We start from the raw sequence: 27,547 nt of genomic DNA, 5'->3' as shown, positions 1-27,547 counted from the left end.
TATAGAAATGTGATTCTTTGACTATCCTATCAGCCTCTTTATTGCCATCTTGAAAAAAATCTGTAAAAATGTGATCAAAGAGATCCTTTATAGCATCTTCAAAATGGAATGGAAACAAGCCACTTACCAAAGGCTTTATGATCCGATAGCACACACATTCCCCTCTTTAGGTCAGCCAACTATAGAGCTTTTCGTCTAATTTCAGGAGGATTAAGATCAGTACATTGGTCACGGCGAGGTATAACACCTTTTTACTTTAAACTTCAACATCCTCCATAGCCTTTTTTTTAATAATCGTTTCATGTTCAAAGTATTCTTTTCTATGGAATATAAGTTCATAAAATGTTATTGACGTCGTGATAACATGGGATATATAGAGACTATTACAAGAGTGGATAGGTGAAAATAGCCCAAACAAATCCATCTGAACTTCAAAACGCTAAATATTATCCTTAACAAAACAACAAAACGCTAAATATCACGTTTTAAAACGTTTCTTTGTTTAGGGCTACTTTGTTCCTCTCTCTGTCATGTTAATCTGGCTAGATTGTTATGTTTATGCTTATTATCTTGTTACCAAAACATTTCTGATGAGGCGAGTCGCAGATGGATGGTTCATTTCATTCACCAGAATGGCATGCAGCTCGTTTGGCCAGTCTCAAGACTACACACACTCTTACTTGGGAAGAATATAAGCAGAAGCAAAAGGTATAGCTGCTGATCGATAAATCGATGTTTTTAGGAGCATCGACAGATAAGAAATGTTTCTCACTCTATATGCTTCATGTGACCGCTCTTTAGGAAGAAGAATTGAAAAAGCAAGAAGTCGAAGCAGATACCGATAAATTGATGCGTGAGTATAGAGCTCAGCTAGATGCTGAAAGGGCAATGAAGCTCTCTAAGGGAAGGAACTATTCTAGTGACATATCCAGGAAAGGTATACACTTACAATAAATTTAAGCAGATGGAATGTCATACAATCCGCAGTTCGAGTCTTGCTTTTCTAATATGCCATTTGATCTTACAGATAGGAAGGAGAGAGAGCTCACAGATAGAAAGTGCAGAGATTCCAAGAGGAAGAAAAGCAAAAAGAGAAAGGTGCTTACATAACAACTGCATCGAGTTTAGTTTGAACATCTTCTATAATTCTGTTGGCTTGAAGCTTTTAGCTTACATTGTGTTTATTGATTTGCAGCATTCGAAAAGGCGATCATCAGACTCAAGCTCATCTTCTGAATCTTCAAGTAGTGACAAAGACGAATCTAGGAAGTCAAGGTCAAGTTCTAAGAGGCCAAAGAGGGAGAGGAAACACAAGTCTAGAGGCAGACACTCAAAACCAAAGTAAAGATGAGGCTGATGGTCCTGCACCACAATCAAAATTCTTTGGCAGTCTTAAGAGTTGACACAGTGCAAGACTTGAGATTGTGTTCATCAAATGCTCAATTTTCACCCCGAGGACATGATTTGTACTATCCTCATCTCCCTGCAATATTTCTCTCCCTGCTGTTTTATAAAACAAGAAAGCTGACAGTAATGGCAAGTATTTTGTAGAGGAATTGAAGGTGGGCTATCATAACATAACTATTTCTGAGACAATTTAAGTCTTAAATAACTGCAACAACAAAATGAGGGCAAATTACAAATACGAATAGGAAAAAAAAAAACAGAGAGAACAAATTATCCAAAAGACTGAAATATAAAGTTTGAGACCCATCCCCTTCAACATCTCTCACAAGTATACACAAAAGACAAACAATGATCTTTCCTCCTTTTAAGAATGTTGTCCAAACCAAATAACGCCAAACCCTTATCTCATCTTCATCTCCCAAATGCTGTTCTTCAAACTATTGCTGATATTCTGGATTGAAAGCAAGCGCCTCGCGGTAGATTAGTTCCTTCATCTGCTCCTCTGAGAGTGCATGGTTTTCAAAATCAAAGTTGAAAGGTATTGTACACTCTGGCTCATCGCTTATGTCGTGCAACGAGTTCAGGTATGGATGGGCCAATGCGTCTAAAACTGAATCAAGAATCGAGAATCAAGAATCAATAAGAGGTGATGACTACTAACTAACTCTTAAATAACCAAGAACTCATTATTATTATTCCTTCACTAGATTGAATCTTTTTTCGGGATTTTGGAATGATCCGTACAAGCAATTCCAGTTATTTTGCAAGTTAAAAATGGTATAGAGGTTAGGGACTAACCTGTGATTCTCCGTCTAGGATCAAATGTTAACATCTTCTCGATAAGGTCTATAGCTAAAGGATGCACTGTCGGGAACTTATCAGTGATGGATTGGCGAGGATAAGGTGGAAGCTGTCTTATGTATCGCTTTGCGTTTTCGTTCAAGAACTCGAGCTCTTCTTCTGATGGAGTTCCTATGAGCTGCAAAAAGAAAATGGTCTCGGTCTGTTTCTTTAGTGCTTCAAAGCTTATTTTTGGGTCAAAGAAGGGTTACTACTTACCTCCATGAGCAAGCGAAGCTGATGGACATGATCTCGTCCAGGGAAGAGTGGCTTACGGTCCATTAACTCCATGAAAATACAGCCTACAGACCAAACATCGATAGCTGCAGTATAATCAGAAGAGTTTAAGAGAAGCTCTGGTGCACGGTACCATCTCGTGACAACATATTCAGTCATGAAATCACTCTCAGAAGTGACTCGAGCTAGCCCAAAATCGCAGATTTTTAGGTCGCAGTTTGCGTTCAGGAGGAGATTACTTGGTTTCAAATCCCTGTGAAGCACATTTGCAGAGTGAATGTATTTCAATCCACGGAGGATCTGGTAAAGAAAATACTGCACAAAGAGACAAGTGAAATGGAGTTCAATTAGTCCCCGTTTTCAAGTCGAGTTATATAGGTCAACAAACAATCTCAAAACTCAAAACCTGGCAATGTTCTTCGGATAATGCTTGATTTGACCGAATGATTTGATGGAGATCAGTGTCCATTAACTCATACGCGATGTAAACATCGTTGAAAGCGTTTCTTAATGGTGGCGGGATAATATCTCTGATTGCAACAATCTGATTTAACAGAAAGATGGTAAGTGTTTTATCAATCGGAAATGTTTTACACGTTGCAAACGCCAACATAGATAAACGGTTACATTTTACGATTTGATTTCTAGAATTTAAAATCTTGACGCAGATGGAAAAGATCATACTACTGAATAAGCGCGAAACAATCCGTATCAAACCGAAAAAAATACAAGCACACTGTGTCAACATTCATGTATATTCCCTTAAATCTAAATGCAATAAGCAACCACCAGATACAACACATTCATACACAGAACCTAATCAGCCCATACAATATCAATCAAATATATACATCATCTATTTACCTAAACAATTTTGCATCAGCTAGTAGTTACCATGTTTCGAGTGTATTTAAATCTACAATCCTATTATGTTCTACATAAGACTCTATAAACAGATGACTCTTAGTTAACAAAGAAAGAGCAAAAACTGACATTTTCATGATCCATGTGACGAAGCAGCTTGATCTCACGGAGAGTCCTCTTAGCATCAATCTTATTGTCAAAAGCGTTAGCAATTTTCTTAATCGCAACGCTCTCGTTAGTTTCAGAATTCATAGCCGAACTGCAAAATCAAAATCAAATAAAACCACAAAAGGATAAAGCTTTCATTGAAACAAAAATAAATCCCAATCATAATTAGAGCTCAAAAACGATACAAAGGAATCAATTTTACAAATTGCGGATCAAAAGTAACCAACTTTACCAAAACCCAATCAACAAAAATCATTTTTTATTTCAATTAGAAGCAAAAGCCAAAAATCAAAAGAATCGGAGAAAAATTACCAAACGATGCCATAAGCACCCTTGCCAATAGGCATGATCGGAGGCTTATACTTAGCGGTGACCTCGAAGATGTTTCCAAATATGTTATACTGAATAAACCTACCACCATGGCTAAGAGTCGCCGGAATATTCTCAATCCCAGGCATCTGAGGCGATGGAGCCGCCGCGGGAAAACCTCCAGGAGCTTCTGTCATCTCTGTATCAGCCGCCGGTTGACCTGAACCACCGTCCATGACCGGTAAAGATGAAAGCTTTTGAGGTTGGTGGTGGTGGTGGATCGAGAAGAGGGAAATGGAAAATCTTTTTTTTTTTTTTTTTTTGTAATTTTGGGGTGAGTGAATTATGAATGAAATTGGAGAAATTGATATTCGTTGGTTTTGGGGTCAAAACAGATCTGAGAGACAAGAAGTGAAAGTCATGTGCGTACGGATCTATTAATTTTTTTATTTTTTTTTGGGTCTTCACTTGACCCGTGTGTGTAAGCAAGCAAGCAAGCCACTGTTCAAAGTTTGATCCTTTATTCTCATGTTTAACACTGTTATGGTTACAAACGGCATCGTTTTACATTGACTTATCACCATTTTTTTTTTTGTTCCATTGACTTCCTTCCTTAATCGTTATCATTAACAAGTAACAACAGCATTTTTTTGAATGTAAATGTTGGGTGAAAATGAATCATAGATAAATGTAGTTATTATCATTGATATTATGTTTTTGGGTTGTACTTTAATTTTGAGATTATTTTTGTAACATGAAAAATCGCTAAATTTTATGTAGATTGAAAAACACAAAAACTTATAAACCGCCAAAAGTTATTAGATAGTATCTAAATTAACTATTTAAGTATTTAAAGTTCTCTATCAAGAATTTCGATGAACTTGATAGTCGTATAGTGTGAATGAGGCCACAACATGAAACATGCTTGGTTGAGGGTTATTTGGATTTTTAAAAAGTATGGTGGTTCAATTTGATAATATTCCAAAATTACAAGGATCATCTCAATATTTTTTACATAATGAAGCAATAAATCTCTTCTCTTGTGTTATACAGTTGGGTTCGAACTCGAGACGGCTTGCTTTCTGCCTCTATCCCTCTTTCACACGAGAGCTCTTACTGGGTTTAGGGTTTTCGATAGATTGGTAAGTGGCCACGACACTAAGCGTCACCGAACCAGTTGTCAACTAAATAGGGAAACTTTAGGCTTCTGTCGCATTTAGGCACGATTCTCTGTAGAAGAAAAAAATATCAGCTTTGTTGTATCTTTCGGATTTTCGAGTGATCATCAAACCTTCATCACCAGGTTCCTTTCGATTCCATTTTAATTTTGTGGACTTTGGAGTAATTTGCTTAAAGAACCAATTTTTGATTGATATTTTCTGCTCTCCTTTCATTTTGACATTTTGATCTGGTTTTGAGAACTTTGGTTGAGTAACAGTAGCCTGCGTTTAAAAGATGTTAGCTTTGGATGTATAGATGTAGAGTTAGGTTTCTAATTGCCTTTATTTTTGCTTTGGTTGATGATTTATGGTTGATTGACTCGTTAAAGGGAAGTGCGCTGATTTTGTGGACAATTATGTTAGACTGATGGGCATGAATGTGACCAATTGATTTTCTCTCCGTTTCCATTATGATGCAGAAGAAAGTTCTATTTTGCTGAAATGTTTTGCAACTTTCAGTTGTTCATTCATACCATGATTGTACTCATCTTTGATCTCGTTGTGAGTACTATCACTTACTCTTGGCGTAGTAGTTCTTAGGATGAGGTATAAGTATAACAATTCGAAAATTCGTCGTATTCAATCTGTGTAATCTGTTTTTCACTATATGAACAATATGTCAATGTCCTGCGATGCCTCAGGGCTTCTGGAGTCACTTCTGCAATGTTAAAAAGAGTAATCAAAAGTTGTTATATCATGCTTCAGAGTTCTCTCTTGTTATTCCTCATCTTAGTATTTATGAAACTGTGATATTGAAGATATAACATAATCTAATACTTCTGATACTTGGGTCTCTTCTGTAACATGTGACACATTGGATCTTGCAGGTTAAAGACTTTGAAGTAATGGCGGGATTTCCAGGTTTTAGTTACCTAGGCCCAAAAGGCAAGAACACGGTTGTAGCTGGTGGCTTGACAGCTTTTGTTTTTGGGGTATACTTCTACACAATGAGGGCGGTTGGTGGCACAGACGAGCTTCAAGTGGCTATAGACAAGTTCGAAGGCCAAAAACAGGTGGACACTGACACCAAGGTTCCATCTAAGGTCTAATCCTCACTGGCTTGATATGTCCAACCAAACCCGTTATTTATCTTTGCTTTCCAAGCTTCTTTTGTCACGAAAGTGGCTCGTTTCTGACATCGAGTGGCATCTGTGTTTGAGTCTCAGTCCAATCTATAATACATTGATTAAACAAGAGAATGTATGATCAGGACATGGTTTTGATGTTCTTGACATTGTCTTAAGTTCTCAACTTTATCATACTCTTTGTACCTAAACGTTTGGTCTAAGCTAAGGTGTGGCTATCCATAAATTTCTGTTACTACGCCGTCAAAATCAATCAAAAGAAACCCAATTTGTCAGCCCAAAAAACATGCAGGAGATGGGTTATTTTGACAAAAAGAATAGTATCGGGTTCATTCCGTCATAAAATAGGGTCTTATCAATATTTTGCAAATAAACCAAAATTAAATACAGACTTGTTTAATTTCTGAATCTCTCTCTTCCTCTTTCTCGCGAGCTTTTTCTCTCTGGGTTTAGGGTTCCGGTAATTTTGCGACGACACCGAGCGATTCGTGCCTCCCTCCCCTTCCTTTGACTTCGGTGCGTAACTTCTTTCTATGTAGGGTTACTCTTTTAAGTAATTTCGTTCTATGAAGTCTTCTGCTGGAATTTTGGTATCTATCAAGCTTTTTTTCTTGAACTCTTCACTGTCTGTAATATAATGGGAGGTGAATCATGCATGTATGTTTCGATTTTGAGACGAATCGAGCTGCTAGTACTAAATTTGGTGTTAGTGGTTGCTTTGCTTTATGTCAAAATTGAATCTGTGAGATCTCTGTAACCGGACTTGAAGTCCTTTTTTCGTCTCTGGTGCAAAACCACAACAAGTTTTAGAGAGATATCGATTTCTTAATGATCTGTGTTTATTTACTTGCGGCTTGAGAATAAACATTGCAACCTTTTGCTTTTGTAGGCTTTACTTAGAATGTGCAGGTTTCATGATACTTCTTGGTGTTTACTATCTGCTTTTCGGATGTTATATTGATTAATGGCTTGAAAATTTTGAAATTGAGATATCTATAAAAGCTACACAGCTGTGTGAATATTGTTATAATTCGCTCAATCTTCTGATTCGTTTTCTCATGGAATCCAGGTTCTAACTTGATTACCAGTGAGAAGTAGGCTAAGATGGAAATCATGTCAAGAGAGAATGAGACTGCTTTGTCAGGTCCTAGGCCGATGGAATGGTCTACCGTCCCACACAGTGCTTCTCAAGGACCTGGTCCCAATGGCAAGAACCGGACCTCGAGCTTGGAAGCACCTATCATGTTGCTAAGTGGACATCCGAGTGCTGTCTATACCATGAAGTTCAATCCTGCTGGAACTCTGATTGCATCTGGATCCCATGACAGAGAAATCTTCCTCTGGAGAGTTCACGGGGACTGCAAAAACTTCATGGTTTTGAAAGGTCACAAGAACGCCATCCTTGATCTTCATTGGACCAGTGATGGCTCCCAGATTGTATCAGCTAGTCCGGATAAAACTGTAAGGGCTTGGGATGTTGAGACTGGGAAACAAATCAAGAAGATGGCTGAACATTCATCGTTTGTGAATTCTTGCTGTCCTACACGTAGAGGGCCACCTCTTATCATCAGTGGATCTGATGATGGAACTGCCAAGCTTTGGGACATGCGTCAAAGAGGAGCCATACAAACATTTCCTGATAAATACCAAATCACTGCAGTCAGTTTCTCAGATGCAGCTGATAAGATTTTCACTGGTGGTGTAGACAATGATGTTAAGGTTTGGGACTTGAGAAAAGGTGAAGCCACCATGACACTTGAGGGCCATCAAGATACAATCACAGGTATGAGCTTAAGCCCAGACGGTTCCTACCTTCTCACTAATGGAATGGACAACAAGCTCTGTGTGTGGGACATGCGTCCTTATGCTCCACAAAACCGATGTGTAAAGATCTTTGAGGGGCATCAACACAACTTTGAGAAGAACCTGCTGAAATGTTCATGGTCACCTGATGGTACAAAAGTTACTGCCGGTAGCTCAGACCGTATGGTTCATATCTGGGACACAACCAGTCGGCGCACTATATATAAGCTCCCAGGCCATACCGGTTCTGTCAATGAGTGTGTTTTCCACCCAACCGAGCCTATCATTGGATCTTGCAGTAGTGATAAAAATATCTACTTGGGAGAGATCTGAATTTCAAAGCTGTGAAACCTTTGCAACTCTAAGTGGAATTGAAGTCTTTAGAATCGACGATGTGCTTTGAGACATTTTGTTTATTGAAAGAAAAAACGAAACATTGCTCTTTGGTACAAGTAATCAAGATTTGTTATCTCCTGTAATATCTTCATTACGCTCTTTATCTTCTTCTACTTTAACAGATGAGGTCATCATTTTAGTTCTCCTTAAAATTGTTATCTTTGGTATTACAATCTTGCAGTATCTTCGATTAGATTCTTACAGATTCAAGCAGTAGCAAGTATAAGCCCAGTCCAGTAACCAACTAACGCATATAAGTCTTTAGATTCAACAATGTGCTTAAGAAAGTTTGTCTATTGAAAGTAAAAAGCGAAACAGTGTTACTGCTACAAGTGATCAAGAAGAAGATTTGTTATCTCCTGTAATATCTTTATGCTCTTCATCTTCTTCTACTCTAACTTTGCTTCCACAGCAACCTCTTCTTCTATGTTCTTCAACCACAGTTTTTTTTACAATGCTGTCTCTTTTCTCTGCAAGCTCCAATCTTTTCTCCATAAACTCAGAATTCTCCTTCCAAATCTCTCCATTAGTGTAAACCTCTTTCTTCCATATCGGAACCGATGCCTTCAACTCGTCGATCAAGAACTTGCAAGCATCTAAACCATCTGCACGGTGAACAGATGAGACCGCAATGAGCACGCTAGTTTCTCCAACAGGAACTGGTCCAAGACGGTGAGCAACAGCAATCTTGTGGATATCCCAAGTTGATCTAGCAGTTGTACAGATCGAGCTGAGGCATCGTGTGGCCATTGGCACATATGCTTCATACCTTAACTCCAACACTGTCTTGCCCTCGAACATGTCTCTTGTAGTGCCTGAGAATGTCGCAATAGCACCAGCTTGAGGGGCACTGACATAATCAATGTACTTAACAACATCGACTTTGTGACCTTCCTCCAAGATCTCTATAAGGTTCTTCTCCTCTGCAGACATCTTTGATCCAATAGTAAACCTCGATACAATCGATGTTCTAGGAAGAGTAAACCAAGCTTAGCAGATGATCCGATAGCAAATTCTAACCTGCAATTGGAGGAAATAAACAACCATGACTATCTCATCACCTATCATCCAAAACTAATCAAACAGACAATTTGTTTAGTCAAAGGCAAACAGAGCAAATGAGGAACCTTTCTTGCGCAATCTAATGGCAATCACATCTTACTAATCCAGAAATGGAAGAGTCAAATCAACAAAGTAGGAGAATAGTGGACCAATGAACAAACTCAAAAAACGATGTCTCAAATCGGATTAAGAATTTGCCAAATCGGTCAATTTTTATTGAATCAGACAAAAACAGCAAAGGCACAAAACTCGTCTACAAAACTGACCAAAGTTCGAGTTTTTGTAAGATTGAGGATCGAATGGATAGAATCATAGAAAGACAGAGATAACGACAAAGAAGAATCGTCTCTTTCAGTACCTTACTACACTAAAAGTTTGTAATAACTTTAACAGCTACCCAGAAATTAAAAGAAGGCAAAGAACAAAAAGAGATCCAGAAAGATTTTATCTGACCTTTGAGAGTTTGGTAGGGCTGCATGATGAAGAAGAACATGTGCTCTATATTCACCTTCTTGTTGGATCAGACTAGTAGGTTGGTGAGATTGTAAAAAACAAAACTTTACTAATTCAATTTCAAAGTCTCTTCTTTTCTCCAGATACTCTGTTTTACCATTCAAGGAAAAAGGATAAATCTTGTAGAAAGAAGATGCCAAAATGATTTTTTTATTTAGAAATTAAACAGCGACGTCGTTTTGCAGCTACAGTGCGATCATCTAATCAGTCAGTGTCTTCAAGTTTAAACCGCATCTCTAGTCTCTCTCTACTTCTCTCTGTGTACAATATTCGGAAAGTGAGGAAGATACACTGAAGCAAAAGAGCAAGTCATGGCGGCGACATCTTCCTCTGCTTTTCTCCTTAATCCGTTGACTTCTCGCCACCGTCCTTTCAAATACTCGCCAGAGCTCTCTTCTCTCTCCTTATCCTCTCGAAAGGCTGCTGCTTTCGATGTTTCCTCAGCTGCTTTCACGCTCAAGAGACAGAGCCGGAGTGATGTTGTGTGCAAGGCTGTATCTATCAAGCCAGAAGCTGGTGTTGAAGGGCTCAATATCGCCGATAACGCCGCTCAGGTTAGATTGTGTTTCGTTTGCATTTGGATAGAGACAGAGGAAATCTAAATTGGTGATCAATTTTGTCAATTTAGGGGAAGATATAAACTAACTGAGTATTATTAGTCTTGTAAATTTGACTTCTTTGAATTTTGATTTCGTTTCTAATTTTTTTATATTCTTTCTGAATGTTATGAATTGATTCAGCTTATTGGGAAAACTCCGATGGTGTACTTGAACAATGTAGTCAAGGGCTGTGTTGCAAGTGTTGCTGCTAAGCTTGAGATCATGGAACCATGTTGCAGTGTCAAGGATAGGTTTGTGTATCCAAATATAATTTGATTTTGGTTTTGCTATCTTTCACATTTATACATTCTGAGCTTGTGTTGTTGTGGTGATTTCAGGATTGGGTACAGTATGATTACTGATGCTGAAGAGAAAGGACTTATAACACCTGGAAAGGTATTTGATTATGGATTTGACCTTTTATTGTTGTTGAATGATTCTGTATTGAGTGTCAACTGTCAAGCCCTCTGATTTTGTTTTCTTGCTGCAAATGTTTTAGAGTGTTCTTGTGGAATCTACGAGTGGGAACACAGGGATTGGCCTTGCATTCATTGCTGCTTCAAAAGGCTATAAACTTATCTTGACGATGCCTGCGTCCATGAGTTTGGAAAGGCGGGTTCTTTTGAGGGCATTTGGAGCTGAGCTTGTGTTAACTGAACCTGCAAAAGGTATGACTGGAGCAATTCAGAAGGCTGAAGAAATCTTGAAAAAAACTCCCAATTCCTACATGCTCCAACAGTTTGACAACCCTGCCAATCCCAAGGTCTGTAATTACTTCTTGTTTCATCATACTCTCTAACTGTGACATGAATTATGAGCTACGATTACTTCTGGCCTTGTACAGTAGTAAGAGGTGGTGTGTGAAAGGGTTCATTAGAGATGATAGTGAAATTCTTCCGCACTTCCTTTTGGATTGTTGTAGAGTTTCTATGGTATACAGTTTTGAATCATCACGATTATATCTGGGATTCACTGGTTCCATTGGTAAAAGCTGCAAGTATTTGTTAGTGTTTTGATATAAGATTAAATGCAGATTCATTATGAGACGACTGGTCCTGAGATTTGGGAAGATACAAGAGGCAAAATCGATATATTGGTTGCGGGGATTGGAACTGGTGGAACTATCACTGGTGTTGGTCGATTCATTAAAGAAAGAAAACCTGAATTGAAGGTACATAGCAAGAGGGCTTGTAGCATATCAGCTGGAATCAACTGTAGATGTTATAACCTCCGTAATTAGATTTAGTTGATGTTTACTTGTACTTGTAGTTATATTTAATTAGTTGATGTTTACTTGTACCAGGTTATTGGTGTCGAACCCACGGAAAGTGCTATACTTTCTGGTGGAAAACCCGGTAAGGCAGTGATTTTGTTTTTCTTGTTTCTCTGGCACGTTATTCTTTTTATCTTGCGTTTATTTGACATGTATTTGAAATGCAGGACCTCACAAGATTCAAGGAATTGGAGCTGGATTTGTACCCAAGAATTTGGATCTGGCTATTGTAGATGAATACATAGCGGTATGATCTGTTGGTTTGGTTCTCTATAACTATACATTCATCTTTTTCACTTTCAGCAAGCAACAATTTTCCTTTTTAACTTCACCTGTTTTGTTGCTTCTTATCAGATTTCCAGTGAGGAAGCTATTGAAACCTCGAAGCAACTAGCTCTCCAGGAAGGCTTGTTGGTTAGTCTATATTTGTTATTCTGTTTGACTTATTTGTTAGTGGGAACACTCTTTATAAAAGATAGAAAACGAATGTAAATGCATATGAGAAATCTATGACGATTAGTAAACGACTATAACCTTTTCAGGTTGGTATATCTTCTGGAGCTGCTGCTGCTGCTGCAATCCAGGTTGCAAAGAGACCTGAAAATGCCGGGAAACTCATAGCCGTAAGTCCTCAATGTTCTTCATCATAATTTCTTTATGGACCAAAACCTAGTCTTGTATCTGTGACCAACCACTGAATGATATAGAAAAAGAGTTCTTAAGTTATCTAATCATGAACCTTGGTCCTTTTAGAGTCTTACTACTTATTTTAACATTTGTATTTGAGTAGTTGGTTTGGTTTATACGTCTAATGAACGTTTACGTTGCCTTAATCTCTCTGCCACACCAAACCCTAGTCATTGCAAAGAACAAGAGAGGAGCTTAATCTCTCTGCCACACCAAACCCTAGTCATTGCAAAGAACAAGAGAGGAGCTTATTATTCAATTACTATAGCCCAACGTAGGGAATCAGTGAAAGGATTTTAGCTTAGTATGGAGTAAAAAATATAACAGATTCATCATATGTATAGTTTGATATGTGAGTTGCTGAATCTTGGTTTTCAGGTTGTGTTCCCGAGCTTCGGGGAACGTTACCTCTCGACCCAGCTTTTCCAGTCGATTCGAGAAGAGTGCGAGCAAATGCAGCCCGAGCTTTGATTTTCTTCTGTAATTTCGTGACCAACAAGGAACCTCTTCTTTGATTTATTGCTGATTGTTTTTCTTCTAATAGACGTTTCTGCAGAAATCTCTACGTCTACTGTGTATATTTACAATTCGCAACGCAATTTGGTGTTTGTTATTAATAAAGGCATAAGAGGTTTTGGTCAAACGAAGAGTCTTCTTCTTGAGCACAATTTTCGAGCGTTTTGTTTAATGTACCTGGAAACTTGTTTAGCTTTCTCCCAATGGAATCCATAAATGAAAGTTATGACGACTCTTCGAGTTTTGGACAAGACAGTCTCCTATATAATCGTCCTTTCGCCTATCTATATCTCTCCTTCCACTTAAAACTATTGTACTCTGTGCCTGCTTCTTATATAGCGATGATAAGAGCAGGATCAGTGGGAAAAAAATCGACATGTGAGTATACTTATTGGGACGACGGTGTTGGAGAAGAGGTGATGGGTGACGATAGTTGGGATTACGAGGGACGCAAGATCTCTCACATATATGTTGCTTTCGACGAAGTCATAATGTCTATTCAGTTTGGTTTTTTGGAGAATGGAGCTCTAGTCCTGTCTAAACAGCATGGTGGCATTGAGGAGGGCTCCAACTTTCGTGTTGTAAGTTTTGTGTCAATAACAATTATTTATTTTTGCGTTTGCGTAAGATCCGGTCAAGTTTTGTTTTTGATGAAGTTTAAACGCAGTTGAGACTGAATCAAGACGAATATGTAACTTGATTAAGTGGAGTACTAAGAAAGCATGGTGGAGGGATCAGAAATTTGACATTTCGCACTAACGTCGGGGAGTATATGATTGGACGTTCAAGCGACAATTATCCAAATCATTGGAAGATAGATATTGATCCGGCAATATGTGATGAACGTGAGTTTGGTGGTTTCTTTGGGTCTAACAATTTATACCATCTGACATCGATTGGTATGTATTTGAGACCCATTACAAGTCTCGACATGGTTGTTAAACGCGAAAACAGTTGACCAAGAAAGCCTTGTAGCCTAGTTCAAGTTGCCTGTTGAGTTTTATCTTAAATAAAGTAGCATTTTTGGATCAATCATCTTTCTATTTCTCAACTCTCAAGTAATAATAAAAAATGGTCCCATTTCTTCCTTTATTATTTGTTTTTGTAAATTTGTGCTCCATTTTCTTGTGATGAAAAACGAAATGTTTAAATGACAAAATTCGAAGTCACGAATCATTTCATGTATAGTATACCCAAAGATGATGCATCATTTGTTACTAATAACGTATTATGACTTTTTGGCTCACGAATTCTATAGACGGAAGGAACCAGCATCTTAATTAAATATTTGGAAAAATCTTTAGACGCATCTAATGTTCTTAAATCTATGGAAAATCGGCATCTTAACTGTTAGCAAAGAAAAAAAAAGGCTTTAACTATTACTAGTATCCTTAGATGAATATAGCTTTAAATAGGTAAACTATAGCTATAAAGTAAATAACAAATAAGCAAGGAGATTAAATATTTATAGTTACTTTTTTGTTCTTCGAATTTAGTAAATTTACTGTTTTCAAGTTGCTTTACATTTTGATTAAGGAAGTTTTCTTAGAGAGATTAGGTATGTAAAGCTTTTCTTCGTCTATATATAAGTATAGATCGTCCTCAGAAGAACAAATTGTTTTATTAAGAAAATATTTTAATCCGAGCTTAATTCTTTCGTCTGCTATATTCTAAATGAAATCCCGTGGTAGGGAGATGTTCAAAGTCGGACCAATTGGGTCACAACGTGCTTATCTTAAGAATTTGGAATGGGAAGAGAAGGGACGCAACATGATCTCTAGTATATATGTCGCTTTCGACAAAGATACCATAAATTCTATTCAGTTTAGCTATTGTCAGAACGGAGGTCATGTCGTGTCTAAAAAGTATGGTATGTCTGATGCCCAAAAACAAAAGTATGGTTCGTACAACGGTCGATTCCACGTAATGGTAAGTTTTGTTATAATACATCTTCATGTTTTTTCTTCCTTCTGATAGTTATAATATCTGGTAATTTTTCTTAGTGGAATCTTTACATTTTGTTTATGTAATTAACATTGTTGTTCATCATGTATAGTTTGTTTTTGCTCTTGTTACTGATGACCACGTTAAAACAAATTTATGCAATATACAGGTGAGACTAAATGACGATGAGTTTGTGACCGGGTTGAGTGCAATATATCTTTGTAAAGGGATCACGAATTTGAATATTCACACTAATCAGGGGAAACACGGCCCGATTTGTGATAGATATTCATCATCAAAGAATATTATGGATAACTATAAGGTGGAAATTGATGTGAAGATACGTGATCGTCGTGAGTTTGGTGGTTTCTTTGGGTCTTTTGATAACTATGGCACTCTGACTTCCATTGGCATTTATGTGTGTCCCATTACAAGGATCAATGACGTAGCCCTCAGAACCAACTACAAAGTCACCGATGACTACGACGACCAAAGCACTTTCTATCAATCATCTGGTCCTTTAACCACAATCAACCATAATCGGAAGCTTGAATATCAAATGCCTCATGAGGTCTCCGATGTCAAGCCCATTGTTCATAACCCCAATTTCGAAGACAAGATCAGTCTCTACCAATCATCGGATCGTCTAGCCAGAAGCACTAACACTCGGACACTTGAGTATCAGATCCCGGAGTTCCTCGATGTCAATCCCATTGGTCGTAAGTCCAAACTCAAATATGGCATATTCTCCAAGTTGGCGCGTCTTTTCAGAAATCTCTTGGATTAGATCTTTTTTTTTTTCGTTTGCATTCGTGCAAGATCCGGATTGGTATGTATTTGAGTCCCACCCATTACAAGGCCCGACCTGGTTGACGAAGCAACTTCTTGTGGCAGTATTCAACAATAGCTTAAATAAAGTAGCTTTAATGAAGCAATGTTTGTTTCATCTTTCTATATATATCGCAACTCTTAAGTAATAAAAAAAAATTATCAAAAAAAAAACTCTTAAATAATAAAATGGTCCCATTTCTTCCTTTATTATTTGTTTTCGATAGTTCTGTGCTCCATGTGTTTTGATTTAAAACGAAATCTATGAATGACAAAATCTTGTGTGAAAATGATTGTTGGAGAGGATGATTACATTCATGAATACTATAACTTGTGTAGACTAAGCAGTCTAGTTCCGTGCTATATATGAGCCTATGACTACGCTCTTGATTTGAAGTTGTATATAGAATCTTCTCAATATGGTAAGTTGAATAATTTCTGTCATTCACTTTTAGTTTCACGTCTAGCTAGGCATAGAATCTGCATTTAGGGATAGCAGTGAAACGTTTGTTTCATATAGACAAGCAAAGGAATGGTAAAAATATTCGTGAACTCACTTGCGTTTTTCTAACATCATACAAAATTTGTACCAGAGCTTTATTTAAACTAATAAGTGGTATATTTTTACCAATCTAGATCATTATTATGGTATCTTAGAACCAATAGACAACAATTATGATGCTCATATAATAAAAGAATTAATAAAACACATGGCAAAAACCAAAAATGCAGACTTTGATAATAAAATCTTTGAAATATCGTCATCTTAACTTGTTTGCAAAGAAACAAGCTAGAGACGGAAGGAAACAAAAGGGCTTTTAATATTACTACCATCCTTGGATTATATGAATGTAGCTATAAATAGGTAAATCACAAATAAATGCAAGCAGAAATAGAAGGTCAATAAGGGGTGAGGATATACATTATTTAGTTTTATATATTTGATCTTTTGGATTAAATAAATTTACTGTTTTCGAAGTTATTTACATTTTGATTAAGGAAGTTTTCTTAGAGAAATTATGTAGCTTTTCTTCGTCTATATAAGTATGGATCCTCATCACAAGAACAAATTATTTTATCAAGAAAAGAGTTTTAATATTTTCAACTGCTATTTTCAATGAAATCTCGTAATAGGGAGATGTTCAAAGTCGGACCAATTGGGTCAAAGCAATATTATGATAAGAGTTGGGAAGAGAAGGGACGCAACATGATATCTAGTATATATGTTGCTTTCAACAAAGATTCCATAAAATGTATTCAGTTTAGCTATTTTCATAACGGAGTTCATGTCGTGTCTGAAAAGCACGGTTCGTCCAAAGGTCAATCCTACGAAATCGTAAGTCTTCTTAGAATAATATCTTCATGTGTTTTTTTAAAAACAATTCTGGTATAAATAGTGGAATATTCTTAAGATTTTGTTGCTGTAATTAACATTGTTGTTTATAATGTTTATATATACTTAGTTTTTGGTATACTTGTTCATGATGGCCATGTTAAAGCAAATATACAGGTGAGACTGAATGACGATGAGTATGTGACTGGGTTGAGTGGAATATTTTGGGAGAGAAAGGTCACGTCTTTGACATTTCACACTAATCAGGGGAAACACGGGCCGTTTTGTAATGGAACTGGATATTCATCAAGTTATATGGCAGATTATAAGAAGGAAATTGATGTGAAGATACGTGATCGTCGTGAGTTTGGTGGTTTCTTTGGGTCTTTTGATGACGAATTTGACGGTCTGACATCCATTGGCATTTATGTTTATCCCACGTACGATAACAAGCCCACTCTCAATCAAGCATGGGATCCTCTATATGCATTCGCCCATAATCAAATCCCGACGATCGCGGATGGTATTCCTGTTATGCACATCCGTTATAAGCCCAAACTCAAAGACCGGATATTTTCCAAGTTGGATTTCAAAAGAGCTATGTTGTGCCTGATAAAAGTTTTCTTGGATTAAGATTAAATGCTAGTCTTGAACGATATCTAGCTCTTGTCCTTTGACATAGCTTTTTTGTTCTTTAAATTAAATTAAAGCCGCATCGATGGAGGAATGACACATTTTTTTTGTCTTATTTTAGTTACAACTCTTAATAATACTCCATCTTTTCAATTACGTAAGATGTTTCAATTTTATTAATTTTTTTCGTTTCAAGTTCTTTGCATAATTTTATTTTATTTGATGTTATTGTGACTATTAACATGTAGTAGTGTCTTCTTTTAGTGGTTCGATTATTTTTGGTATCTTTGTAACCAGCCAAAGCGCCAAACTAAGCAGTTTGTTTGGTATAAAGAATCAAAGCGGCAACGAGTATCAAAGTTTGAGGACCAGAAACGGCTTGCGGAAATCCTCTGTTTTTTTATTAAAAAAAAGTCAAGGGAGAAATCCTTGGGTCACAACTTTCACCTTTATATATGAGATCAATGAAACATAAATTCTAAGTATCAGAAAAGAGTCCCTCTTTATAATCGTTGGAGAGCTCAGTCTGTGATTGACAAAGCTTTCTTCATTCTTGAGACGAGATTAGGCAGAGTCTTCACAGCTTCATCAACAGTTTGGTTTACACAATGCTCCAAATCATTTACCGCTTCACTTCTCGTCTTCTGTTGCTTAGCAACCTCAAACTTGTCTTGACAAACCACAAGAGATCTATTCAACCTCTCCTACATTCATCAGTAAAACCAAAACACCATCTTGAATATCTAGTACTCAAACCCAAGCGCTGTTGTCATGTAATAGAGAATCCAGGAGACAACAAACTAAACTATCTTCATAATAACACATTTGAAAAACAAAAGTTTCAGACCAATCACTAATCATCCATCAACCTCTAATAGAACAAGAAAAAGACTTTAAGACTTCAATCACCAATTTTCCAACGTTCATGGGCATTTGTAAATTTTGCTGTATCAATCTCAAATTGTAACTGGAAATAAAGTTGAGAAATAGACTCACTTGGAACACCGACATCTCATTATCAAAGTAGTTCTGTGCATTTGTGATAGGAACACTGCAACTCTCTGCACATCGACTAATCTCAGCGTGTGTTCTTGTCCTATCAAAGCACTCGTATGCACATTTGAAATATGCCTTCTGCATCAACACAAAAGCACAAAAATAACTAACTCTTATATAAATCTCAAACTACGCAGTAAGCAAACTAAGTCCAAGTACATATCCAATGGCTTCTTCGAAGAGTATACACAGAGAACATAACTTTAGGAATTTAGCAACTAGGAGAAAGAAAACTGAGTCTAGGGAGCTGTGAAAAATCCACTTTGTTTCTTCAATTTTAGAAAGAAGACATCAAAATTTTCAAAAACTTTTTTTTTTGTTTGAGAGAGAGAGAGAGAAAGAGACGAACTTGAAGGGTGAAATTGATGTGGTCTTGTACTGGAGAAAGAAGAGACTGCGACGCAGAACTGACTTCGTTAACTTTCTTTCTAATCCTCTCTCTCACCATCTTCTCCTCCGCCGTTTGATCCATTTTTTCCCGGCGAGTTGATTTATTAGTTCAACTTTGCTCTCACAATGATTCACTCGAAAAAGTTTGGAATCTTTACTTGCAAAAAAATTAGACAAAAAAAGACTGAAAAAGAGAACATTTTTTTACTCCTTCCCCAAGTTCTCATAGGTAGCTTCAACCGCCTCCCATCTCTGAAACACTACCTTATTTGGGCCTAGCCTCTTTTAAATTGGGCCCATTTACGAACATTATCATCTCCTTTAGTCTGGCTCAAGCATGAAGTTACCTCAACAGCCGTCTCTGTTTCTTCTTTCAAAATCTATCAACTTCTCACTTTTTTTTTGTCAAGGGTTTCATTATTATTGACTTTACATTAATTTATAGAGATAAGCATTAAGCATGATCGTCAAACATTGACCAATTAGTTAAATGTAAACTGACATTGAAGATATTCAATTATTCATCATGATCATCCATCAAAATTGCTAAAAAGCCACATGAGTTGTTTGTCGAGAAACAGGGGAAAAAACAGAGAGACAAAACAAAACTAACCTGAACTTAAACAAAACTCCACAGAGAAGAGGAAGACTGAGTACAGACCATACTTAAACTGTTTTAACTACTACAAGTGTGCTAACGGACCAAAGACCAAACATATAGTGACTGGGAAAAACAAAGCTACTAAATCACTGCATCTCAACTTTGTAACTAGACCCACCAACATTATCAGAAAACCATAGTAATCTACACCAATTTTAAGAGCAGACAGATGAAATGAGGAACCGGGAGGATAGGTTTTTGTTTTTGTCTTTGTCCTTTTAGAGCTGCACTTCTCTGTCGTGTATCCAACTGAAAGGAATCTTGGGTCCTTTCTTGGCTCTTGCTTGAGCTCTCTCATCCAATCTCTTGATCCTTGGAGCCAACCCGCATAAATAGTCTTGTGCTTTGTTTCCTTCACCTGAAAGCCCGGTTAAGTCCTGGATTTTCCACCTACCAACCAGAAACTCAAGAATGTCTGCATAGTCTTTGGCGGTGTAAACACCGAGCCTCTGAGCCACGGAAGAGAAGTTGTCAAAGAGGTTGTCGTTGCGCCCATCATACATCAAGTGAGCAGGCATTGAGATTTTCTTTCTCATCATGTCTGCAAAAGCCATGACAGTACCATCAGGATCAATCTCAAAGAGCTTTTCAACTATCTTGGTGTATGCTGTTTCATGACGCTTCTCGTCTGCAGCTATTGTGCCACATATTTGGGCTAGTTTGATGTCCCCGTGCTCTTTGGCTTGGCGGGCTGTGTTTCCGTGAGAGATGAATGTCGCTCTTTCTTGGAATGACGTATAGATGAAGCCAAGGTAGGGGTTATTCTCTGTCCGCGGATCCTATGAAAGATAAGTTAAAGCGATTAGGTAGTTATATTAACCAAGAAATCATGATAATTGCCTGAAACTATCTCACCATTCCAGATCCAATCAAGTACTGAATGGTCTTTTCGATCTGCCTCATGTCAACACGACCAGACAAGTAAAGGTATTTATTCAGAAGATCGCCATGTCGGTTTTCTTCTGCAGTCCAAGCTCTGGTCCAAATAGCCCATGAAGTAGGACTAGCACCTGTTTCATCCCTAACTCCATCCAAAGTGTTCAACATAGTTTGATAGGTCGGAAGTGCTTCTTCTGTGATCATGTCCCCCACCAAAACAACAAAGTAATCATCAGGGAGCTCTCTAGCCCTCTCTCTTAACTCTCTTACCTGATCTTCAAACCCATCTGATGCAGGGTCAGGCAAGAAATCCTGGGGTTGCCAAGACTTCTCCACATCCTTGAGGTGAATCAGAAGGTTCTCCTCGGCCCAGTTTTCCATAGATTTGAAGATCTCGATCTTTTGAGGTGGCATGGAGTGCAAGACTTGAACATGCACTTCCCTGGGTGGCGTAAATGGTTTCTTCAAACTCTCAACCTCCCTGCATTAACCAGAAAATAAGTATCATTAGCATTTAATTATGCTCCATTGAAATTACCAGTCAAGGTCTCATCTCTGATACACAACTGAAACAAGAACACAGTTTATTGTATTTAGATAAGCATTCATGTCTACATTTCCAAATCAACTAATTCTATGTTTGAAGCGAAACAATTTCACAATTCATGACTAGCAAACACTTAGAGATGGTTAACCGTAAGACAATATTTTATATTTGCATTCATGGATTGGTCTTGCAGTTCAATATGAAGCAAAAAAGAAAGATTGTGAAAGAAACAAATGTAGTGACTACTGATCAGACAAAGACAAGATAAAGAGCCAAATGTCTTCAAAACAGAGAAAGAATGAATAATAAATTACAGAAAAGTGTGAAAATTTTGGACGCAAACTAAAGAGAGAAGCCACGAAGTACGCATGCATAGAGAAAGGCCACGAAGCGTGATATCCAACGTAATGTCTTTGAAGAAAGATAAACAGACGTAAACTGATACGTTCAAGAATCTCTTGTCAATACAAAAGAGAAAACTCATCAAATGAGTAAGAAACAAGTGGATAAACATTTCACCATTAAAAATTACTAAACCAGAGAAAACAAAACAAAACTTTCTCTTTGACTAAGAAGCTTTCCTCAATGTCTGTTAAGTCTTAACCAATCTAAAGATCATTATACCATAAAGAAGATAACTAGTGTTAATCTTAACTAACAACCAATCAACGAGCAATCTACATAATCTGATGCAGAATAAATATGGTAAAGGCAACGATTTGATAGATGGGGCAATCTCAGAGAAACGTGAGAATAATAGGGAACAATCAACAAACATCAGATTCAATGAAAAAGAGCATTAATGAATCACCTGAGAACAGAGGATGGCCCATTCTTATAAACCCAGATTAAAAGAACGTACTTTTATTGAAATCACACTCGAGATTAAGCAAATGTAAGCAAATAACACTGAACAAAATCGAGAAAACGTAGATCCAATATCGATAAGAACAAGCAAAACCCAGAACACAGTAAACAAAGATGAAACAGAGAGAATCGAAAGTAGATAAGAGAGACGATGATGGAGAGAAAGAGACTGACTTGGGGCCGGAGCTGAGAGCCGGAGAAGAAGAAGCGAGGCAGAGGAACTTGGGAGATCTGAAAGAAGGAGTTGGCGGACGAGTCGAGGAAGGGAATTTGTAAGGCTGAGATGCCACCAAAGGGTTAAACTTTAGAGCCATTTCTGGATATGATGAATGAATCCTTCTTTTCTACAGAGCTAGAGCTCTCCCTCAATCTCTATCTCTCGGTCTGAGTTTGGTTCTTCTGGCTTTTTCTCTCAGGTTTAGTTTCGTCCACAGAAAGAGAATGCTTATGCACAGCGTTGAGCGTAGCAAGCAATAAGAGAGACGAAAATAAATAATTCTTTTTTTTGTTAAAAAAATTATTCTAATAAGGAAAATGACGTCATATTGTCATTTGTGTGTGAAAAACAAGGTGACAAATTATAAAAATAAATAAATTGGGTATCTGTTCTAAAATACCCTTGAGATGCTTCAATTTTGACACTATTGTTCTTACATATGTCGGTAAAATATTTGTATCAAATAATTATTAGTCAACAATAATGATCAATGATACATCAAAACATCGAGTAGCTAAGTAGCAGTATACTAAATATTAATATAGTTGAGAAAAAGTTGCAAGAAAAAAAAGGGATACATCTTGAAAAGAATTGTTGATTAAAAATTCTTTTATTGAGTTGAATAGTAAAGTTGAAAAAATTGATTACTTTTGAGCACCTATGTCAAAGATGATTATGATTCATGCTTAGTCTCTTTCACTCATGACTTGTGCTAATTGTTAGATGACTCTCCTATATGTGTGATAATTTGGTATTAGATCTATGAAAATTGATGAGCAATGAGAAGGGGTAAAAAGGTCAAAACAAAATATAAAGTGTTTATATTAATTTATGTGAGTTTTGTAATAATCGACGTACTCGGGCGTGAGAATCCACGTAAAAGCCAAATAAGTTTGAAGCATGAAAGAGACAGAGAGGGGACAAGTGGCATAGGATCTCCACGTGGATGTCCCACTTGGCATATGAAAACTCTATAAACCGTACATTGGGTTTAATGGTTTTTTGCATTTTAGCATCATTCGATACTTTTCTGCCAAGTTTAGCTAGCTCAACGTTTTGAGTAATTTGATAGCACAACGTTTTCGGTTTTTCATTGAGACCATGACAACAAATTTAAACTTATTCTTTGTTTTCGTTCCATCACATTTAAGTGTAAACATTAATGCTTGTTTAACATCTCTTTCGGTGATTAACATTAATCAATGGAGTATATACTTCGATTAACATCTCTTTCAGTCATAAATCATAAGTGTGTGTAAACATCCCCATTGGTGTTCACCATACGTTTGTGTAAACATTAGATCTCTTAAAAATATCCAATTTATCCAATAAGTTAGCACACAGAAGAAATATGTAGACTTTTCATAGCTGAAAAACACAACAAGTACTACAACATAAAAGTAAACACAAACGCATACTTTTCAGGTCATGTGTAATTATTCCACCGCCGATATAAGTATAAACAGAAATCAAAACGATACATTCAATACAATCACCAAAATAAAGATATTTATCAAGCAAACACCGTCACATTTTTAGATTTCTCACCAAACCTCGACCATCACTTTTTACCGTCCGACGGAAGTCATCGCTTCCGTGATGGTCAAGTGTCCTTTCTGACTCCTTTGTCATCAATCGAAAACATAAAATATTTACAAACAAACATGTCATATATCATTTCACGACCGAACTCAGCATCACGTCTCAGCGTCCCCGGGAGGTAAAAGGTTCCGTTAACGTCAAGGTACCAATGGACCCTTGTGATGTCAAAACACCAAGTACACTCTCAGATGTCTCAGACCACATTCTGACCTTCTCTGCTTTGACTATATCGAGTAGATTATCTGGAAGCTGCAGATCACCACCCAAGATCTGGACCACCTTAGACATGTCTGGCCTAATTGCTACAGCCTGGTGCGAACACAACACTCCCAATTTCAAAACAAGCTCGAGCTGTTCTCTATTGTCTTCGTGACGGATTCCATCATTGACTGCCTCGAGAATATCTCCGTTTTCCCAGCACTTTAATGTCCATTCAGCTAGGACGACCTCGTCGGAGGCTGTTCTTCGCTCTATCAGCCTCCTACCGCAAGAGACTTCTAGCATAAACAGCCCGAAGGCATAGACGTCTGTCCCTGTGGTTGCTCTTCCGCTTCTTATGAGCTCCGGTGCAATGTACCAGAATGTCCCAGCAACTCTAGATGTCTGAGGATCATAACCCTGATCGTACAACTTAGCCAACCCAAAATCCCCGAGCCTTGCATTCATTTGGTGGTCAATCAGGACATTTGCCGGCTTGATGTCTCGATGAATTACAACTTGTACCCATTCATGATGCAAATAGCAGAGTGCAGAGGCTATGTCTTTGATGATCTTGAAACGTTGATTCCAAGTGAGTTGCTCTTGATTCGCTCTGTGGTAGAGGTACTTGTCAAGACTTCCATTGGGCATAAAGTCATAAACCAAGTAGAGTTCCTCCTTGTACCTACAATAACCCTGAAGCCTGACTAGGTTCTGGTGTCTAAGCCGACCAATTGTCGATATCTCAGCCAAGAATTCCTGCATTCCTTGTTTTGAATCATGTGAAATTCGTTTAACGGCAATCTCTGCATCAGAACCTGGAAGTGTACCCTTAAAGACCTGACCAAACCCTCCTTTGCCTAGAAGTTGTTTGAAACCTTTTGTGGCTTTAAAGAGTTCTTTGTAAGCAAACCTATGAGGCCCACATTGGATCTCCCATTCCTCTAGAACCTCTTTAACCTTTTTATGTCTCCTGTAGAAAAAGATACTTAAAGCTGATGCAACAAGCGCAACAAAGAGAACCAATGCCAAGCTGGTCACCAAAACAATCCGATAAACCAGAGATTTTTCCTTGGGATATGGAGGAAATGTTGGTATTCCCAAGTCCAGGTTTGGAACATCAACGCCGCCATGTACAAACCAACTCAACATGTAATGCATTGCTCTAACAGACCCCGTTGAGGCTGAGAAGCCCACATACATGTTCTCCAAAATATAGGGTGATAGATCTTGGTTCAATGAAAGAAGAGGCTTGTTCGGGTAATAAGCCTCCTCTGGTGATGATAAGGTGACATTAAGCTGTTTTTCCATCTGGCTATACAAAATCGTGACTCGGAGTAGACTTCCACTTATCAAAGAAAGATCTTTAAATTGACCTTCTTGATCATAATAACCAGCAGGAGCAAATTTGATAGACCTCATTCCGTTTATGTTGATACCAACATGGTTATCGTTAATGTCGCCAAATTCCTCATCTTTATTTATATCGAGCTCCACAGCGATGACATGATTTGAGCTATCCCCGTTGTTTGCTTTGTTAAAGATTCCAAGGTACTGATCAGCGGAGGCACCAGTAATGCCTCTTGTGGGAGAGATCACGAAGGCCATACCATGAGCGCCTTTGTGCTTATCCTCAGGGGCGATAGCAAAGAAGAACGTGACAGAGAAAGAAGTAACTGTATCGTTGGCCGAATTCTTGAAAGGGACTATCTCGTCCTCGAAGGCTTGACCATATGCGTGCTTCTTGGTGCTCGTCAACGTCCTGTAACCTTTAAAAAATCCAGCGGATCCCTGCATAACCAGTTTGCCACGGGAGTTTTCAGTACAACAGAAGAGAGCAAGGATCAAGAAAATGACCCGTGAGCCGATTGTACGAGACATGATTTTTGATCGACGGTTTTAGAAACTAAGAGCTTAGTTTCTGTTTTTGTCTTTTATATCTTTGGGAGCATGATGGAAGTCATCTAAGCCAACAAAAAAAATGCCCATGAACTAGTCAAGGCCCTACAAGGAATAAAATCAGAGAGATTGCTACAGGTTGCAGAGTCAATGCTTTCAAAACCAATTATTTAACTAGTTTGTATATATATGAAAGTAAAGTAATGACTGCAGACATAATAAACATATGAACTAGTCAAGACATGTGAACACTTGATATCAATTAATTAACTAGTTAATGGTGTCCCAACCCTCCATGGACCATTGTAGAACCGATGAGTTAGTCAAGAAAACTATTTAGTTATGCTTTGGTCAGAAGATAATATTCTACATCAACATTTTAAAATATAGTCGACCTTGTATACCTTATGACATCATCTGTTCACCACAGAAGCACAATCTTGTTTAAGGAAAATAATTCTAATCTTATCAAATCTCTGGAAGATATATCTTATGTTTTACAAACCTGGGAATCTGGCATCATGTCTGCTTGTTTGTCCAGGCGCCTGATGGTAACAGCGCATGTTAGAGCAGTTCCCAAACCAAAATCCGAAGATAAAGTAATAGCTTCTACAGATAAAGTAGTTCACAATGTTACAGCCGACTTGAGTAGATAACAGACCACACGATACATTCAATACAATGAACAACATAAAATATATAGAGCAACAACGTCATATATAATTGCACAACCGACCTCGACACAGCTTTCAGCGTCCACGGGCTTCTTGGTGTTTGTCCACGTCAGGAAACCATTGATAATACCAGTGGATCCCTCAAGAAGCCTGCCAAGTGAGTTTTTAGTAATAAACAGAGCAATGATCACCAGAACTAACAACAAGTTGAAGTTACGAGGCATGATCAATGATTGATTGAGTGGTTTACAAGGGAAGAAGATAATTCAGTTTTTGTTGTTGTTTATATCTTTGATAAGCAAGATAAAAGTCAAAGTGATGACTTCAGATACATAATAAAATTCTTGGCATGAATATATTTTTCTAATAACATACATACATGACATCATGTTTACTTCGGTTAGTAGGAATCAGCCTGAAGAGCAATGACACCAAGGAGGAAATGCAAGATTTTCGAAATTTTGGGGCCAAACATATATTTGAGGAAACATGAAGGACTAAAAAGTAATTAACAAAACAAAAAAAAAAGTAAAATAAAATAAAAGAGATAGAGAAATACAAACCCTCACCGTCGGTTAAATATCCGAGCATTATCGCCTCCGTCGCCGTAGATATCGCTGGTCGTACCGTTACTCCCTCCTTCCGATACCTCTCCCGTCGCCTGTGACTCATTTCCGGCTATATCCACAGTCCACAGATCGGCCGGCAAAAACAGGAATCGTTGGTAGAAGAAACGTCGACCTTAAATGGGCCTATTGTGGCCCAATAGATATATACATAAGCCTCTTAACTTCAGCCGAGAGGGTACTTTCGTAATAACTACAAACAATTTCTAATGGA

General features: G+C 37.7%; 12 protein-coding genes and 1 long non-coding RNA gene across 27 annotated transcripts; 8 read left to right on the top strand and 5 right to left on the bottom strand.

Annotated features, from left to right (window-relative positions):
- Window positions 1-102: 102 nt before the first annotated feature.
- AT2G43795 (corepressor) lies at window positions 103-1,594 on the top strand. Of its 2 annotated transcripts, none has more exons than NM_180071.7 (5): window positions 103-238; window positions 607-708; window positions 802-937; window positions 1,028-1,098; window positions 1,196-1,594. In NM_180071.7, exons 2-5 carry the CDS (start codon window positions 607-609, stop codon window positions 1,343-1,345), a joined length of 459 nt encoding a protein of 152 aa, NP_850402.2. In that variant the 5' UTR covers window positions 103-238; the 3' UTR covers window positions 1,346-1,594. The 2 variants fall into 2 exon arrangements, with proteins under 2 accessions (NP_850402.2, NP_001118519.1); NM_001125047.4 differs by having other exon boundaries at window positions 169-238; window positions 1,032-1,098.
- Window positions 1,550-4,292, bottom strand: MPK6 (MAP kinase 6). The gene is made up of 6 exons (NM_129941.4): window positions 3,829-4,292; window positions 3,478-3,607; window positions 2,891-3,028; window positions 2,467-2,799; window positions 2,206-2,386; window positions 1,550-2,017 (listed from the first exon to the last, which is right to left on the bottom strand). Exons 1-6 carry the CDS (start codon window positions 4,059-4,061, stop codon window positions 1,845-1,847), a joined length of 1,188 nt encoding a protein of 395 aa, NP_181907.1. The 5' UTR covers window positions 4,062-4,292; the 3' UTR covers window positions 1,550-1,844.
- On the top strand, window positions 3,586-3,852 carry AT2G09500. Its single transcript, NR_140549.1, has one exon. It is a non-coding gene; the product is annotated as an other RNA (long non-coding RNA).
- Window positions 4,293-4,734: 442 nt separating the features above from the next.
- Window positions 4,735-6,430, top strand: AT2G43780 (cytochrome oxidase assembly protein). Of its 4 annotated transcripts, NM_001337059.1 has the most exons (3): window positions 4,735-4,780; window positions 4,879-5,128; window positions 5,873-6,356. In NM_001337059.1, the coding sequence occupies exon 3, from the start codon at window positions 5,891-5,893 to the stop codon at window positions 6,092-6,094; it is 204 nt and encodes a 67-aa protein (NP_001324091.1). In that variant the 5' UTR covers window positions 4,735-4,780; window positions 4,879-5,128; window positions 5,873-5,890; the 3' UTR covers window positions 6,095-6,356. The 4 variants fall into 4 exon arrangements, with proteins under 4 accessions (NP_001324091.1, NP_181906.1, NP_001324092.1 ...); NM_129940.5 differs by lacking the exon at window positions 4,735-4,780 and having other exon boundaries at window positions 4,874-5,128; window positions 5,873-6,430; NM_001337060.1 differs by lacking the exon at window positions 4,735-4,780 and having other exon boundaries at window positions 5,109-5,546; window positions 5,873-6,325.
- Window positions 6,431-6,501: 71 nt separating this feature from the next.
- Window positions 6,502-8,477, top strand: AT2G43770 (Transducin/WD40 repeat-like superfamily protein). Its single transcript, NM_129939.6, has 2 exons — window positions 6,502-6,646; window positions 7,200-8,477. Exon 2 carries the CDS (start codon window positions 7,235-7,237, stop codon window positions 8,264-8,266), a length of 1,032 nt encoding a protein of 343 aa, NP_181905.1. The 5' UTR covers window positions 6,502-6,646; window positions 7,200-7,234; the 3' UTR covers window positions 8,267-8,477.
- Window positions 8,470-10,054, bottom strand: AT2G43760 (molybdopterin biosynthesis MoaE family protein). 3 transcript variants are annotated; one of them, NM_129938.4, is made up of 2 exons: window positions 9,457-10,054; window positions 8,470-9,349 (listed from the first exon to the last, which is right to left on the bottom strand). In NM_129938.4, exon 2 carries the CDS (start codon window positions 9,260-9,262, stop codon window positions 8,666-8,668), a length of 597 nt encoding a protein of 198 aa, NP_181904.1. In that variant the 5' UTR covers window positions 9,263-9,349; window positions 9,457-10,054; the 3' UTR covers window positions 8,470-8,665. The 3 variants fall into 3 exon arrangements, with proteins under 3 accessions (NP_181904.1, NP_001078051.1, NP_001118518.1); NM_001084582.2 differs by having other exon boundaries at window positions 9,750-10,054; NM_001125046.2 differs by having other exon boundaries at window positions 9,845-10,054.
- OASB (O-acetylserine (thiol) lyase B) lies at window positions 9,900-13,103 on the top strand. 2 transcript variants are annotated; one of them, NM_001202816.1, is made up of 11 exons: window positions 9,901-9,923; window positions 10,090-10,458; window positions 10,645-10,754; window positions 10,842-10,899; window positions 11,003-11,266; window positions 11,537-11,674; window positions 11,807-11,858; window positions 11,944-12,023; window positions 12,131-12,190; window positions 12,319-12,399; window positions 12,842-13,103. In NM_001202816.1, the coding sequence occupies exons 2-11, from the start codon at window positions 10,216-10,218 to the stop codon at window positions 12,932-12,934; spliced, it is 1,179 nt and encodes a 392-aa protein (NP_001189745.1). In that variant the 5' UTR covers window positions 9,901-9,923; window positions 10,090-10,215; the 3' UTR covers window positions 12,935-13,103. The 2 variants fall into 2 exon arrangements, with proteins under 2 accessions (NP_181903.1, NP_001189745.1); NM_129937.4 differs by having other exon boundaries at window positions 9,900-10,458.
- AT2G43745 (jacalin lectin-like protein) lies at window positions 12,697-14,009 on the top strand. Its single transcript, NM_180070.4, has 2 exons — window positions 12,697-13,560; window positions 13,647-14,009. Exons 1-2 carry the CDS (start codon window positions 13,183-13,185, stop codon window positions 13,677-13,679), a joined length of 411 nt encoding a protein of 136 aa, NP_850401.5. The 5' UTR covers window positions 12,697-13,182; the 3' UTR covers window positions 13,680-14,009.
- A 235-nt stretch (window positions 14,010-14,244) lies between these two features.
- Window positions 14,245-15,960, top strand: AT2G43740 (Mannose-binding lectin superfamily protein). 2 transcript variants are annotated; one of them, NM_001036459.1, is made up of 2 exons: window positions 14,245-14,908; window positions 15,093-15,960. In NM_001036459.1, the coding sequence occupies exons 1-2, from the start codon at window positions 14,654-14,656 to the stop codon at window positions 15,708-15,710; spliced, it is 873 nt and encodes a 290-aa protein (NP_001031536.1). In that variant the 5' UTR covers window positions 14,245-14,653; the 3' UTR covers window positions 15,711-15,960. The 2 variants fall into 2 exon arrangements, with proteins under 2 accessions (NP_001031536.1, NP_181902.1); NM_129936.2 differs by having other exon boundaries at window positions 15,036-15,960.
- A 709-nt stretch (window positions 15,961-16,669) lies between these two features.
- On the top strand, window positions 16,670-17,890 carry AT2G43730 (Mannose-binding lectin superfamily protein). Its single transcript, NM_129935.2, has 2 exons — window positions 16,670-17,087; window positions 17,262-17,890. The coding sequence occupies exons 1-2, from the start codon at window positions 16,869-16,871 to the stop codon at window positions 17,715-17,717; spliced, it is 675 nt and encodes a 224-aa protein (NP_181901.2). The 5' UTR covers window positions 16,670-16,868; the 3' UTR covers window positions 17,718-17,890.
- A 176-nt stretch (window positions 17,891-18,066) lies between these two features.
- On the bottom strand, window positions 18,067-19,371 carry AT2G43720 (FAM136A-like protein (DUF842)). Of its 2 annotated transcripts, NM_129934.3 has the most exons (3): window positions 19,123-19,371; window positions 18,714-18,851; window positions 18,067-18,421 (listed from the first exon to the last, which is right to left on the bottom strand). In NM_129934.3, exons 1-3 carry the CDS (start codon window positions 19,243-19,245, stop codon window positions 18,239-18,241), a joined length of 444 nt encoding a protein of 147 aa, NP_181900.1. In that variant the 5' UTR covers window positions 19,246-19,371; the 3' UTR covers window positions 18,067-18,238. The 2 variants fall into 2 exon arrangements, with proteins under 2 accessions (NP_181900.1, NP_001324462.1); NM_001337057.1 differs by having other exon boundaries at window positions 18,714-19,371.
- Window positions 19,372-19,648: 277 nt separating this feature from the next.
- Window positions 19,649-22,665, bottom strand: SSI2 (Plant stearoyl-acyl-carrier-protein desaturase family protein). Of its 2 annotated transcripts, none has more exons than NM_129933.4 (3): window positions 22,292-22,665; window positions 20,680-21,184; window positions 19,649-20,603 (listed from the first exon to the last, which is right to left on the bottom strand). In NM_129933.4, exons 1-3 carry the CDS (start codon window positions 22,429-22,431, stop codon window positions 20,043-20,045), a joined length of 1,206 nt encoding a protein of 401 aa, NP_181899.1. In that variant the 5' UTR covers window positions 22,432-22,665; the 3' UTR covers window positions 19,649-20,042. The 2 variants fall into 2 exon arrangements, with proteins under 2 accessions (NP_181899.1, NP_850400.1); NM_180069.1 differs by having other exon boundaries at window positions 20,680-21,180; window positions 22,288-22,576.
- Window positions 22,666-23,659: 994 nt separating this feature from the next.
- On the bottom strand, window positions 23,660-27,474 carry AT2G43700 (Concanavalin A-like lectin protein kinase family protein). Of its 5 annotated transcripts, none has more exons than NM_001337053.1 (4): window positions 27,277-27,474; window positions 26,770-26,857; window positions 26,539-26,642; window positions 23,660-25,925 (listed from the first exon to the last, which is right to left on the bottom strand). In NM_001337053.1, the coding sequence occupies exons 3-4, from the start codon at window positions 26,554-26,556 to the stop codon at window positions 24,039-24,041; spliced, it is 1,905 nt and encodes a 634-aa protein (NP_001324410.1). In that variant the 5' UTR covers window positions 26,557-26,642; window positions 26,770-26,857; window positions 27,277-27,474; the 3' UTR covers window positions 23,660-24,038. The 5 variants fall into 5 exon arrangements, with proteins under 5 accessions (NP_001324410.1, NP_001324409.1, NP_001324412.1 ...); NM_001337054.1 differs by having other exon boundaries at window positions 26,539-26,578; NM_129932.6 differs by having other exon boundaries at window positions 23,694-26,642; window positions 27,277-27,446.
- Window positions 27,475-27,547: the final 73 nt, after the last annotated feature.

This window comes from Arabidopsis thaliana, chromosome 2, assembly GCF_000001735.4.
Source record: "Arabidopsis thaliana chromosome 2, partial sequence".
Taxonomy (NCBI): Eukaryota; Viridiplantae; Streptophyta; class Magnoliopsida; order Brassicales; family Brassicaceae; genus Arabidopsis; species Arabidopsis thaliana.
The sequence above is the reverse complement of the archived record's forward strand: the minus strand, read 5'-3'. Positions and strand labels throughout refer to the sequence as shown.